At 39.3% G+C, this 13301-nt stretch overlaps 3 protein-coding genes across 6 annotated transcripts; 2 read left to right on the top strand and 1 right to left on the bottom strand.

Annotated features, from left to right (window-relative positions):
* Window positions 1-402: 402 nt before the first annotated feature.
* On the top strand, window positions 403-6140 carry med22 (mediator complex subunit 22). 3 transcript variants are annotated; one of them, XM_061768493.1, is made up of 5 exons: window positions 403-531; window positions 714-903; window positions 2018-2098; window positions 2321-2529; window positions 5595-6140. In XM_061768493.1, exons 2-5 carry the CDS (start codon window positions 781-783, stop codon window positions 5788-5790), a joined length of 609 nt encoding a protein of 202 aa, XP_061624477.1. In that variant the 5' UTR covers window positions 403-531; window positions 714-780; the 3' UTR covers window positions 5791-6140. The 3 variants fall into 3 exon arrangements, with proteins under 3 accessions (XP_061624477.1, XP_061624478.1, XP_061624476.1); XM_061768492.1 differs by having other exon boundaries at window positions 422-903; XM_061768494.1 differs by lacking the exon at window positions 5595-6140 and having other exon boundaries at window positions 421-903; window positions 2321-5245.
* A 2-nt stretch (window positions 6141-6142) lies between these two features.
* On the bottom strand, window positions 6143-8449 carry c3h9orf78 (chromosome 3 C9orf78 homolog). Its single transcript, XM_061768486.1, has 9 exons — window positions 8258-8449; window positions 8041-8100; window positions 7824-7875; window positions 7643-7713; window positions 7479-7556; window positions 6994-7191; window positions 6788-6924; window positions 6605-6712; window positions 6143-6511 (listed from the first exon to the last, which is right to left on the bottom strand). Exons 1-9 carry the CDS (start codon window positions 8398-8400, stop codon window positions 6414-6416), a joined length of 945 nt encoding a protein of 314 aa, XP_061624470.1. The 5' UTR covers window positions 8401-8449; the 3' UTR covers window positions 6143-6413.
* Window positions 8409-12794, top strand: nfu1 (NFU1 iron-sulfur cluster scaffold homolog (S. cerevisiae)). 2 transcript variants are annotated; one of them, XM_061768487.1, is made up of 9 exons: window positions 8409-8535; window positions 10005-10043; window positions 10246-10328; window positions 10416-10551; window positions 10983-11049; window positions 11127-11244; window positions 11323-11386; window positions 11476-11650; window positions 12467-12794. In XM_061768487.1, exons 1-9 carry the CDS (start codon window positions 8477-8479, stop codon window positions 12497-12499), a joined length of 774 nt encoding a protein of 257 aa, XP_061624471.1. In that variant the 5' UTR covers window positions 8409-8476; the 3' UTR covers window positions 12500-12794. The 2 variants fall into 2 exon arrangements, with proteins under 2 accessions (XP_061624471.1, XP_061624472.1); XM_061768488.1 differs by lacking the exon at window positions 10005-10043 and having other exon boundaries at window positions 8462-8535.
* Window positions 12795-13301: the final 507 nt, after the last annotated feature.

Here is a 13301-nt window from a genome sequence, read left to right as displayed (position 1 = left end):
TCAGAAGTGTGTTCCAAACCGGTAGCCTTTCGCAATACTCTGTACCCAAGAAGTAGCTAAGTAGTATGGAAAAGATTTGAGTGATCATAGATTGTCCTTAGTTTATGGATGCCATAGCATCCTTTTACGAAAAAAAGAAAAAAAGTCCAATATTTTAAAACTAATGGTTTTGAATGGTTAGAAGAAAATAACTTAATAACATTCTGAACCATAAACACCGATTGTTGTTTGAGGCGCTTGAAAAATGGCAGTGGTATCATATGCTTGAAGGCATTTTAAAAGAAGACAAAGTCAAAAACATATAGTGTAATGTGAATACGTCGATAACTGACCGAAACGAATGGGTTGATAATAATTTCTGTATCCTGCGACTCTGTATTTGTTGTTGTGTTTGGTCATGTGCTCACTAGGTGGCGGTAGTCACCACACATCGCGGATGTCACCCGCCACTCCTGTAACGTAAAGGAAGACGACGGCACTTTGTCGTTCACGTCTCTCATTAATCTTCGCAAACAACGATTTAGACAGCATGTAAGGACTTTTTTTTTTTTTTTCCTGAACGTACTTTCACAGCATAAACCTCACAAAGACACGTCTGTTAGTTTGTTTTTTTTCGGAACATGGTTTCACGTGCGTGTCTTGCTAGCTTGTAGTGCTACACACTGCTAATCGTGATCGTTGCTGCTAATTTCATATTTTGCTCTCGCTCTCAGTGGACGAATGCGTCGATGTTCATGGGAATACTGTAGGTAAAACCAGTGTTGCCTTTGCTTGAGCACAATGGCGACCCAGAGAGTGCTTCCTCAGAGCAAAGAAACTCTGCTCCAGAACTACAACAAGAGGCTGAAAGATGACATCAGGTCCATCCTGGACAACTTCACTGAGATCATCAAAACTGCCAAGGTATTTGTGTCTACGGGGCCTCTTTTCATGTTTGTGATTCCAATTCCAAACAACGGGGAAAGATCAGAAGCTATGCGGCGGGCAGTTATTCAATTTCAATTAATTGGTCCAAAAAGTACTTGTTCATCAACTGCACTGTTTACCAACCTTAATATGTCAAGGCACTCATTTTACATTGGAAAAATCTCTGCACACTCCTGCACAAAAATGTCACAAAACGTATGAATACCGAAATAATGTTGATATCCTCCATGACTTATTTTGTTGTATGAATGAGGAATTTATTGTCCTCTGCCATCTAATGGAAGAGCATTGAATTGTTATGCCTGTCACTGTATGTCGCTGGTATAGATAGATGAACATAGGTATATTTGCAATGAATAAATAATCATTTCAAGACAAATAAAAGATGAAATTGGATAATTTCCCGCAGAACCCCTGATAATGACAGTCTTATAACTGACCTCCACTGTAGTAAAGTCATAATTGCAATAGGGATGCACAATAAAACTAATAAAAAATTCTGACCAAATATGAGTACAAGTACTTACATTTGAGTACTTGCTAATGTTGAGTATCGGTATTTGATAGTGACATGATGTCCTGCAATTTTCATGAAATGTTTTATTTTAATAAAATATTGTTTAAAAAGCACAACCCAATCTTTTGTTGAGCATGGAATAAATTTCACAAAAATATACTGGTAACACTTATACAGATGGCTTTTATCGAGTGTTGTGGTACCTGAGTATTTTTTTTTTTTTACAAATACAGACGTACAGTATCAGCACCGATAGCTTGTATCGGTGCATCCCTAATCTACAATAAATGTGTATCCGAAAAACACATCTAGGGCATGCATATAAAATAATCAATTGAAAAGCAGAAAAAACAGTGTTAACTGAACGGGTCTTCTTGTACAGCGGGACAACATATTCTTGCATCGCTGAGCAAGCTAGTTCACTGCGCGCCATTCGTAGCCGCAAGACGTCATAGTGTATGTCAGTACCGCCGCATACCGAAGCACTGTAATTTTTTTTTTTTGCTACTTTAAGTTCAGGCCAACCAGTTGAGAATCACTGCTCTAAATCAGTGTCATTGTTTTAACTCTCAGATAGAAGACGAGACGCAGGTTTCTCGAGCAACTCAAGCAGAGCAAGACCATTATGAGATGCATGTACGAGCAGCTAATATTGTAAGTATAAACACGTGAAAAAAAAACATGCTGAATGTCTATTTATATAACTGAATGGATTTAAATCCTCTTTGGGTTTACATAAAGTTTAACGGTCATGTCTAAAGTTCTCTTAAAGTTTATTTATTTTGAAAGTACATGAAAATGGATGGATGGAACTCAAATCTCGGAACTGTGAGACAGCTGCGCCAACCACTGCTGTAACGCGTGTGGGCCCATCAGGTCCGCGCTGGCGAGTCGTTAATGAAGCTGGTGTCGGATCTGAAGCAGTTCCTGATCCTGAACGACTTCCCCTCGGTCAACGACGCCATCAGCCTGCAGAACCAGCAGCTGTGCTCGCTGCAGGAGGAGTGCGACAAGAAGCTGACCTCCCTGCGCGACGAGATCGCCATCGACCTGTACGAACTCGAGGAAGAATATTACTCCTCCAGGTACAAGTAGACTTACTCGCCACCGCCCATCTCGCCGCTGTCCTGCGCTCCCACCCTCACCATTCGCCGCTAAGCCCCAGAAGCCGTCATCCTGTTCATCGTCGTCATCATCATCCAGTAGTAGCTGTGTGTGAGTGCTGGATATGCACCATGTATAGTCACATAGTTGCCTTCCCCACATCATCTAGTGCCTTACATTTTACTGCTCTTTGAAATGAGAATGGTTGAGCTTTAAGAAGCTACTGAACAGAATATCAGCAGAGTAACTTGGAATATGAGAGCAAAACAGGTACTCTATGTCTCAACATTTGGTGCCCCCCCCCCACCCCGACAGTGATAATTGATGTAGATTAGCAGTCCCCCCCCCCCCGCCCCCCAAACATTTAAACCAAGGCACATATTTTAAAAATCAAAGTGGCACACCACCAGACAAAAATTTAAAACTGATATGATGATGTCATCAATTTACTCACAAATTGAATTCCCCGGTGTGAAATCTGGGGCTGTTTAGTTGAACAGAAAGTTATCATTCTGTTGTCTGAAACAGGTGGACACAGGATAATTGTACCTTCTGCTATCTAGTGGAAGAGCATATCTATGTTCTGCCCGTCGCTGTATCTCACTGGCAAAGCTAGAAGAACAAAGTTGCACTAGTTGTAGAAAATAAATCAAAACATTTTTGAAAATGTGAGATTGAATTGAAATGGAATTTAGCTCACTGCTGGTCAAAAGATTTAGAATACCCCATTTGAAATCCATGCATTTCAATGTCTCATAGTCTGAAATAAAGGCATATAACAAATAAACCAAGTTACCAAAGAAATCGTGGAATCAATCTATAAACAAAAAATGTATTTCCCAGCTTTTGAATCATTAAAGTAGCCACCCTAGGCAAATATAAAATAAGAGCTAAACACTCTTATGGCATTCTTTCTACAGTGGAAGTCAAATAGTCTTCAGAAAGTTCTTCCCAACTCTGTTGCAGATGTTCCCATAAATGTGTGGGTAAAAAAATACTCCTGAAAGGTGCTTGCAGCCTCATGTTGTTGCGTTTTATGCATAAACTGCATTTGCTTCCATTAGGTTGAATTTTTGGGTACATTTATATTTTTATTATCTATCATTTATTCTTATTTAAAGATTCATTTTACACAGAAAAATGTTTACATATTGTTTATTGAAAAGTAGTGCAATAAAAATAAGGGTTTTTCCCTAACGTGAGGAATAATTGTGATTAATAATCGGGATTATTATTTTGGCCATAATCGTGCAGCCCTAGTTTGTACCATTCCAAGCAGTTGAACTACTTGACATTCAATTTTACAAAATGGCGGGGCATTCTAAAATGTTTGACCGGTAGTGTAGCTGATGTTCTCTCGCAGTACACTAATGTGCTGTGGTCGGAATCACTTTATAAGGAGACCAGAAGATTCGGAGTTTACATTTTCAGCCTCATGAGCAGAAGGAAGATCACTAAATTGATCTGATAGTTTAAAAATAAAAGAAGTATATTTATGGATGAATATGTAGTTGATGGTCACAAAGCTCTTTAAAGAAAATTAGCACTCTTTTTAAATGAAAGTGTATGACAGTACACTCACCGGCCACTTTATTAGGTAGACATTGCTAGTGTGCAACAATCGTCCTAAATTTGGGCGTTTAAACGAGGGATGACCATTAGACTGCATTGCCTTGATCCGCTATGGAGCCGTCAATTAATCAGTTACAGTTCATTTTACGTTAAAGCGCTAACAAAAGTGTATTTTTAATATTGTTTGGTTAGACTTCACTCCTGTCACATTCCATGAGTGTAAGTGTGGGATAGGAGATTCTCTTTGCGAATAACCTGGACTCCTGTTTCCATGCCATTTTCTTATTGAGCAGAATTCTGCAGCTCAGAGGGGTTGAGCTGTCGCAGGTCTGTGTGGACGTAGCAAAACGTCCTTTGTGTTGTTCTTCCAGAGAGTCTGTTAACAGCTCCTCTGCCAGTTACAGTACACGCTCCATTTGGCCTCAATTGGCGAATTTGGAACAAACTATTAATCAGCTAATCGATTACACTGCTCATTTGTGATGTGTGTATGTATGTATGTGTGTGTGTGTACTAAGGGGCCTAGAAAATATGATGGTGCAACGCCATCTTATCAAATTCTGACCCATTTGAATGTGGAAATTGAAGCTCATCAGATGAGACGTTTTCTGTTCGGTTGTACAATTTTAGCCTCTTATCTTCTGAGGTTGTGGTGTGGTCATGTTGAGCGTTTAGCTTTGCTCTTCTACATACTTTGTAACCAGTGGGTTGCGTTACTGTTGCCTTTCGATCGACCACGCGACACACTGAGTCATTCAAACTTCCCCAGTCTGGTGTGCTGGTTTGTGATTGGCTGATACTGTGTAGGTTTTTACATTGAGGAGTAATTGAATAGGTGTCCCCAATTAAGAGTCTTAGCCTTAGTCTTGGCCATATTAGGTTATTATTATTATAGTTCCTTATGTGACTGACTAATTCATCAAATTGTTGCAGATTTTACTTTGCGTAGACACAGCAGTATGCTGTTAATTCAACGTGAATACTGGTAGGGGAGACATTTTGTTTTTCTGAAGGCCTTTCCCTCCAAATATTGGCTTCCATCCTTGTGTGACTCAAACTGTAAAAAATAAATAAATAAATAAATCATTATACTGATTAAGAAATAAAATAGAGAGGAAAACTGGAGTAGTTTGTCTTGTTTTTGTACAAGAAATCAATGAAGTGTGTGTGCATTCTTTTTGTCACTCGCTGCATTTGCTCTGCTTGCCCCTCCATCGTCACCTAATCATTTTGACAAGCTCTGACCTGATCAGCATCGGCTGGAAGTTCTTCAGCGGCTGTCGTTGTCTGCATCAATATTCCAGTTTCTGGCGCTTGTTGCTTAACCTCCACGCTTGTCTATGACTGACTGAGCTTTCGTAGGCGTATGAATGTTGCTTGTTCTCACTTGGCGCTCTTGTCTGCTCCTCTCCTGCTATGCTGTGCCTTTGCTGCGCTGATTCTTTGCCTCCTGATGGCCTTCCACAACTCAAAGCTACAATCAGTGGGACAGTGCCGAGCTGCCCTTATGCGAGGCGTACCGGCGGCGGGACAGTTGGGCATCCCCGGGCAGCAGCTGCGGCTCCAGCCAAGGGGAGCAAGAGGACACGGAGGGACCCCCGCAACAAGAGGTCAACCCGCAACACCACCTCAATGGACACGCAGGCGCCGCTCCCATCGAGAAACCGTGAACTTGGGAGAACTTTTGAATCATGAAATTGTTGACTTGCAGAAGGAACCTTACTTCCTTGGGATTGAGAAAATTTATGAAGTACATTCCACTGAGTATCATCTGTGTTCATACCGAAAAGCTTTTGTTTCCAGTTATTTGATTTCTTTAGCATATTAGCATTAAAAGAAGTCTCCACGGAAGTGAAAATCTCGTGAGCTCAAATTTTTTTTATTCCCAATGTCATCTAGCAAATGTGCAAATTTCCATTAATTGCATGGTAGACCAGATTCCTTTAATTTATAATTTTAATTTGTAACAAGTGCTGAACTTACTCCACAACACAATGCCAATAAATAACATACATGGTGATGTTGTTTTTTTGTGTTTTTAATCGAGAAAAATGAATGTAATGAACTTGAAATATGTACATTATTTACAAAGCACAACATTCTCATGGTAGCCATCAGTAACAGGTAGGACGATTCAACCTGGGCTTCTGTCATGGTAGTCCCAGGCAGCCACTTTTTTTAAACAATTATTCTTTTTCAGAAAGTACAACATAAAAAAAGGATTAAGAAAAACATTTGCCGGCAGAGAGGGGATGGAAGCCGTTGCAGCAGAAGCTGTTTGCAATAAAACATCTTAATATCGTCGATTCATCTTCTTGAATTTCTCGTAATGGTAGTCATCAGTAGCCTTTTCGTTATTTGGTCGTTTGCGGAAGTTAGGTGGCTCTGATGCTGTGGAGTAACACGGTTAAATGAGAAATATGTTGCAAATACATGATCACAAAAAAATAATAATAATTTAAATCAAATCAGGTGGACACTTACTTTCCAGCCCAGGTTTCTCAGTGTCCCCCACACGCAACGGCCTTGCTTTGGGTTCCTCTCGATCTCGTCTGTGGTGCCTCTGAGCTGTGTTGGCGTCCTCGTGATAGACTGTAGGAAGAAGACATTGGTGTGGTAAGGGGACATTTCTCCATTAAAACACATTTACATAATGTTTAGACCTACAGCGGTTGTGCTGGACATAGTTTACAGCAATGTTGGTAGGTACAAATGATGTTCCATTGTCTTTTTTCTTGTTCCTTTGTTCTGCAAGCAGCTTGGCTTTTGCCTCCTCTGTCTGGATGATGTTCTTTATCTTTGCACTGGAGAATAGCTCAAATGTTAGTTGTTTCCAAAAGTATGTCATTAAATAATTGTAAAAGTCTACGTACTCAATACCAAGGTCGACTTCAGGGATGCCACTCAGCATCTGATTAGACAACATCTCCTCCGTCTTCTTGGCAGAGTTGACTCGGATGTTCTCGGGCAGCTCGTACAGGTGGTCCTCTGCATTTTTCACCTTGACTTTTTGTTCCTCCGCTTCCACGAGGCCCTTCTTTCTTCTCAGCTCTGTCTCAATGTATTTCATCCTGTCAGGAAGTATTTAGCAAACAAACAGGTGTGTTGAAATCCAGTCTGACCACATATTATTTGTTAAAATACAAATTGCCAATAAATAATAAAACTTCAATAATTTAAAAAAATCTATTCATAAGACACTTGCTTAAAAGATCTATATTTAATGTATATACAGCTGAATTTCTATAAAAACAATGAATTTAAAAAAAGAATTCTGTTCTGAATTAAGACAAATTGTATTTGTATTCCACAATTGTTAGTTTTAAAAAAAAGTGTAAAAGAGAAGACAAATGCATACATGTCTGCATCTTCGTCTCTTCTGTTTGTTTCAGCTGAAAAGGAGGTACCAAGGTTAAGGTCTGTATCGTCCTCTGTCCTATAGAGATCAACACATGATAATATATTAAAGTCAATGCTAAACTGAATATGAAAAACAATACAATCAACAAGCGGTCTACATACATGTCTCGATTCCGATCCTTTACTTTCTTCATGTCAACAACCCCTCCCGTTTTTAGCTTAAAAGGGTCATTCTGTAAGATGAGTGCATGTTATTCACAGCACAGTACCAATACAGTAACCCAAGTGTATTGGTCAAAAAGGTACATGTTCTTTAATGAAAGTAAAAGAGGGTGCTACTTACATCAATCTCAACCTCAGGTGGCAATTTTTCTCCAACCAATAACGCAGTCACGCTGTGAACAAAATAATCATAAACAAACATCCATCCATCCATCCATTTTCTGTACCGCTTATCCTCACTAGGGTCGCGGATAATCATAAACATTTGCTTGCTAATACATTGTATGTAACCTACTTATTTGTAGCTTGCGTTGCAATTGAAACACATTACAAGTTACCTGACTCCGTTCTGTCGTCGCCGCAGGCTCTGTAGTTCTTTAGCCTCTTCCACTTTACATCTAAACGGAAGAAGGGACATAATAACATTAAGATCGGGTGGGGGGGGGGAAATAATTTAAACTCATTATGTCTTAACTACTGGGTACTGTGGGAGCGATTAGCTCTGTTGGCTAGCAAGTTAGCTCCGTGTCCCTCTTGTTATATGTAGTATTTTACCTGACTTCTTGAGTCGTTTCATCCTCTTCCACATCCGAAGAATCTCTTCTCCTCCTAAAATTTTTGCCAGAAGGCATTTTAATATGTTTCGGTGTGTAAACACTGTACTTTACTATACACCGAAAAAGCGGTCCTCGTAGCATGCGGGGGACAACTATAAACGGCGCACAACAACATCTTGCCAGCCACTTCCGGTAACAGTCAATTACCAAAACAAACATGGCGACTTCCAGACAGGTCGGGAGTTTGCTTGCTATATCCAGCAGACTTTTGCGTCCGTAAGTTTATTTTTTCCCCTTCAAACGGGACATTTCCTTTGTTACCATAAATTATGGTACATACCAGTGGCCCCAAATGTTACATTTTAAGTTGGTCAAGGTTAGCTGCTAGCGGCTATTAAGCTAAAGTAAGGGTGACATACTGGTTACGTGATGTCACCTGGTTTAATATAACAGAGGCTTTAAAATGTCATGCGTAAACAATGGCTGCCTTTAATCACTAAATTGATATTTACAACAACAAGAACAAAAACTGGCGATGCAGAATAGTTTTGAACAACGAGAGTTAACTTTGCTCGCCTTGGCCACGTGATGGCGTTATGATTGGTTTGGGAACGACACCATACTACCCATCAAACACAAGGCCCACGGGCCAGACCCGGTCCGCGACATAATTTTACGTGGCCCCCAAAAGCCAATCATGTACTTGACGTTTCTTTCTCAAATCTGGACCGAAACTGCAAATTGGTTCACTATTAAGAACATTGAAATATTGACCAACCCCTTTTTTAAAATACATCCAACAAACTATTTTCCTTTGCATTTAGCCATCAATTTGTTGTATCTATATATGAGTCCATTCTATATTTGGGTCTATGACATGATATGCATATTTTTGCGTTGAAGTCCATTTACAAAAAAATAATAATCTATTCATGACCTCTATTACTTTATTACTTACTTACTTACTTACTTTATTTATTTCAGAAATGTTTCAGTAAATTTAAATAATTACATTCTTATGATTTGGTTGATAGGACATCAAAACTATTTTTTTCAGTAAACTTGTAATTCTCACATCAGATGATGTTTATTAAGCATTATGAGGCATAATTTGACATTTGCAGCCATTCCAAAATGTATTTAATTACCCGATACAGCGACGATGATAGACTCATGAACGAGCCTGGTAAATGTATTTTGCGGTTTATAGCATGCCGTGAAAGTTTGCACAAGTCACATCAACATATAAAGTGCCTTGAAATTGATGGTTTTTGACAAATTGTGGAAAAATCTTAAGCATTGACTGATTTAGAAAAATTAAAAACAGAGATCAAATGGGTTTTCCAACTACGTCTTTGGTGGGGAATCCCAAGGAATTTCTCACAACAACCATCGAAAAGCGAGTCTTCTTTTTTTTTTTTTTAATAGATCGCGATCAATAATAAATACCAATGGATAGAAATGTAAGTAGTGAGGGGAATGTAACTCAATATAACATAGTAAAAGTAGATTTTCTTAACAAAAATACTTAAAAATAAAGTATGTTGCATAGAAACTACTCTGACAAGTACAGTCTGTCCAAAAATGTACTTGAGTAAACGTAGCTCATTACTTCTACCCACCACTGCTTACAAATCATCTACCACAATAAAAATGACCAGAAGAAGAGTTTGCAATTACCATGTAGTTACCAGATAAGCTAACCGTTATCCTAGTGTTTTTTTTTCCTTCTTTGTGTATTCCAGCGGTCTGGATTCCCTGTGGCACCATGCTGCCTCACACAGGTTAGTCTTTGTACTACATTAGAGGAGGCGACTCGTGATTGTTGGTGGCGTTATGTGTGCGTGGTGTGCTGTGTAGGTCATCTCAAGTGCACCACACACTGGAGTACGCTCATGTATATTTATTAGTGTGATTTTTTTTTTTTTGTTTGTTTTTTTTTTTTTTTGTTCTTGTGTTAATAATTCTCCATTGTCTTTCTGGCAGTGGATGTCAGAGTGCTGGTTTTCACTGGCTTTCGCACAACACAGTGGTCAAGAGCAGATGGCCTCAGCACTGGGTTGTCCCTGGTCTGTGAACCGCCTTTGCGGACATCTTCGCTACTTTGTGTTACGGTAGTGATGGTGTTTTGTTCATTGGGCAATGTATCTTTACAGGGAGGAGCATGTTTGTACAGACACAGGACACGCCAAATCCAAACAGCCTCAAGTTTCTGCCCGGACGTATAGTTCTTGAATCAGGAACCATGGATTTTTCCAGCCCTCGTGACGCATACACCTCACCCTTAGCTAGGTTTGTAGTTACTGGAGGAAATAAGACCACATTAACATCACTCTACTGTGGCACGTTATTGTGTGCTGTTATACAGAACTTCTGGCACATAATCAACTCATTATATTGAATTAATTTTGTATCTGGACATAATGTTTCTGCTGGCCATTACATGTTTTTTTTTCTTTCGTGTACAGTACTTAAATATTCTCGATCAGTGTTTCTTAACCTTTTTTGAGCAAAGGCACCTATTTTACAGAAGAATATCACGGCACACCACCAAACAAAAATGGCAGATACAGGGGTTAATTATGTCATCTGGTGGAAGTGCACCCCTGATCATCTCTGACAGCAAACTGTTGTAGATTAATTCGAACCATTTTTTCTTTAATGTATTGTTTTTTTTAGACGGAAAGAACTAAACAAAAAGTATTGTTCTGTGTTGTCTGCAGACAGCTATTTAGGATTGATGGCATCAAGAGTGTCTTCCTGGGTCCTGACTTTATCACCATAACCAGGGTAAAGCCGACTGGGTTAAAAAACCAACACAATGTAATTGAGTCGTCCGTTAACATTTTTTTTTTGTCCTCATTTAGGTTGATAAAAATATTGAATGGAAGGTAATGAAACCTGATGTTTTTGCTGCCATTATGGACTTTTACGCCTCCGGGCTTCCTGTCGTCAATGAGGATGCTAAACCGAGTGAAGACACAGGTAAAAGTGAACCGGCTATGCTTGACAATATGCTTCATGGACTCTTCTTTTGAAGGACTTTTTTTTTTCACTTTGCAGCACCATCAGATGACGACGATGAGGTAGTTGCAATGATCAAAGAACTGTTGGACACTCGAATAAGGTAGCTGCCGTTATTGCGACGCTCTTCAGGTATCGACAGCCAACCCATGGGATGGAGGCATTTTGTCATTTTGCCCACATTTTCCTCAGACCCACAGTGCAGGAAGACGGAGGAGATGTTGTGTATCGTGGCTTCGAGGATGGCGTGGTGAAACTGAAGTTACAGGGATCCTGCACCAGTTGTCCCAGCTCCATTGTCACCTTGAAGAACGGAATCCAAAACATGTTGCAGTTTTATGTCCCAGAGGTTGAATCAGTAGAGCAGGTTGGTTTTGTTTCCAAACCACATTTTGCATTGTATTATTTTCTCGTTACACACATCCTATTTCCTCATGTAAATGGTATACAGTAATCCGCTAAAGAGGGGGTTTTGCTGTTACGTACAGGGTTTCTGTAAATCCTTTAAAAGTCTTGCATTTAATTTCCCAAATTTAAAAATGGCACAATCGAGAGCTCTGCCTTTCAAAGTTGCCACAGAGACATTAAACAACATTGCTATATTTTCCTCATACTTTTTGTCAAGAGTTTGGAATTTCTGTTTGGCATTTCACCATAACTGTGATCACAGCAAAACAACCAAAAATCACTCTGTTGTTTCTGGGAACATGAGCAAGTTTTACATATGTACCTATGCTTAACCTTCATTCCACAATGTATCCAATTCATTATAAAGATCTATTAAGAAGTGTGGGAACGACGGGTTTAAAGTCATTCTGGTGTAGATTTGTTTTTAACTTGTGAAAAAATAGCAGATACACTATGGTTTTAATTAACTAATTGTTAAAAAAAAAAAAAAAAAGTGACTAATAATTTCAACAAGTTCCACAAAACTCTATTTTGTCAATTTTTTAGGGCTAGAATTTTAATAACTTGAACTGTAGCATTCAGATTTTAAAAGGCGTTATATTGTTTGTAGTATTTGTTGCATTTAACGTCATCTGTAGAAGTAATGACCTCACACAGAAAGGAGAGTTCACGGTATATAATGTGTACAGTAGGAACAGTTTGAAGAATAAGCTCAAGCATTGTTTATTGCAGTTTTAAAAAAGAAAATTGTTCTTCTTTCCCACCCACCCTACAGGTGAAGGATGAGGAGGAGGCTGCTCAAGTGTGACTAACATTCAGCGAGGACCACATGCGCACATTCCTCTCAGCACTGGCCAATAAGGAGCACCCAAGTGGCTCGAATACCACACAATGGGAGTATTCATCAGCCACTATGTTTATCATAAAATCACATGATTCAGATTGTTTATACTGAACAGTATTTCAACATAGAGCAACTTCTTTTCAGCCATTTCATTTATCAAAACACATTAAGGAACATGACCTCAAGTTGCTCCTCCAAATGGCTTTTTGTTTGAAACGCACAATATTTATATTAATAAAGTTTACTTATAAACTGTAAACTGTTCCTGTATTTATTTTGTGAAGAGAGAAACGAATAATCCTTACATTTTATAACTACTGTGTGGATTCTAATCTTGTGTTGAGTAGAGGGGGGCGTTAACTTATTTGGCGAGTGGCACAAAGTCTGTCATTATGCTGTGGTACTGACGGATCCGGATCCGTCTGCCCACAGATTTGTACACGTCGATCCGACACGCTCATTTTAACTCCGTGCCGACGGCCACGCTAAGCTAGGGAGGTCAAAGTCGTCAGCGCATTCCGTGTGTGTGGACGGCAAGGAAAACTAAATAAAAAAAGACAGGATGCCGGTACATTGTGCTGCATACAGTTGCGTAAAACGCCGTACAATTACGACAAGGCAACTGGGAGTAGCTTTCACATGTAATATTATTTTTTTTTAATTTATTCCGAAGGTGTATTGATATAATAGGCTTTGGCGTTGACAAAACAGTAACCCTCATAAAAATCTATAGAGAAACGAGCAAGTTACGACTTAACCGTGCATT

This window comes from Phyllopteryx taeniolatus, chromosome 3 (assembly GCF_024500385.1).
Source record: "Phyllopteryx taeniolatus isolate TA_2022b chromosome 3, UOR_Ptae_1.2, whole genome shotgun sequence".
NCBI classification, from domain to species: Eukaryota; Metazoa; Chordata; class Actinopteri; order Syngnathiformes; family Syngnathidae; genus Phyllopteryx; species Phyllopteryx taeniolatus.
The sequence above is the reverse complement of the archived record's forward strand: the minus strand, read 5'-3'. Positions and strand labels throughout refer to the sequence as shown.

Excerpts from the sequence above, each read along its gene's own strand:
- c3h9orf78 (XM_061768486.1), bottom strand. The coding sequence starts at position 8,400 with ATGCTACGAGGACCGCTTTTTCGGTGTATAGTAAAGTACAGTGTTTAC. Across the intron at positions 8,101-8,257 it reads GAAACGACTCAAGAAGTCAG|ATGTAAAGTGGAAGAGGCTA; the intron begins GTAAAATACTAC and ends TCTTCCGTTTAG. Across the intron at positions 6,512-6,604 it reads TGAGAAACCTGGGCTGGAAA|CATCAGAGCCACCTAACTTC; the intron begins GTAAGTGTCCAC and ends GTTACTCCACAG.
- med22 (XM_061768493.1), top strand. The coding sequence starts at position 781 with ATGGCGACCCAGAGAGTGCTTCCTCAGAGCAAAGAAACTCTGCTCCAG. Across the intron at positions 904-2,017 it reads AGATCATCAAAACTGCCAAG|ATAGAAGACGAGACGCAGGT; the intron begins GTATTTGTGTCT and ends TTTAACTCTCAG. Across the intron at positions 2,099-2,320 it reads ATGTACGAGCAGCTAATATT|GTCCGCGCTGGCGAGTCGTT; the intron begins GTAAGTATAAAC and ends TGGGCCCATCAG.
- nfu1 (XM_061768487.1), top strand. The coding sequence starts at position 8,477 with ATGGCGACTTCCAGACAGGTCGGGAGTTTGCTTGCTATATCCAGCAGA. Across the intron at positions 11,245-11,322 it reads TAAACCGAGTGAAGACACAG|CACCATCAGATGACGACGAT; the intron begins GTAAAAGTGAAC and ends TTCACTTTGCAG. Across the intron at positions 11,387-11,475 it reads CTGTTGGACACTCGAATAAG|ACCCACAGTGCAGGAAGACG; the intron begins GTAGCTGCCGTT and ends CATTTTCCTCAG.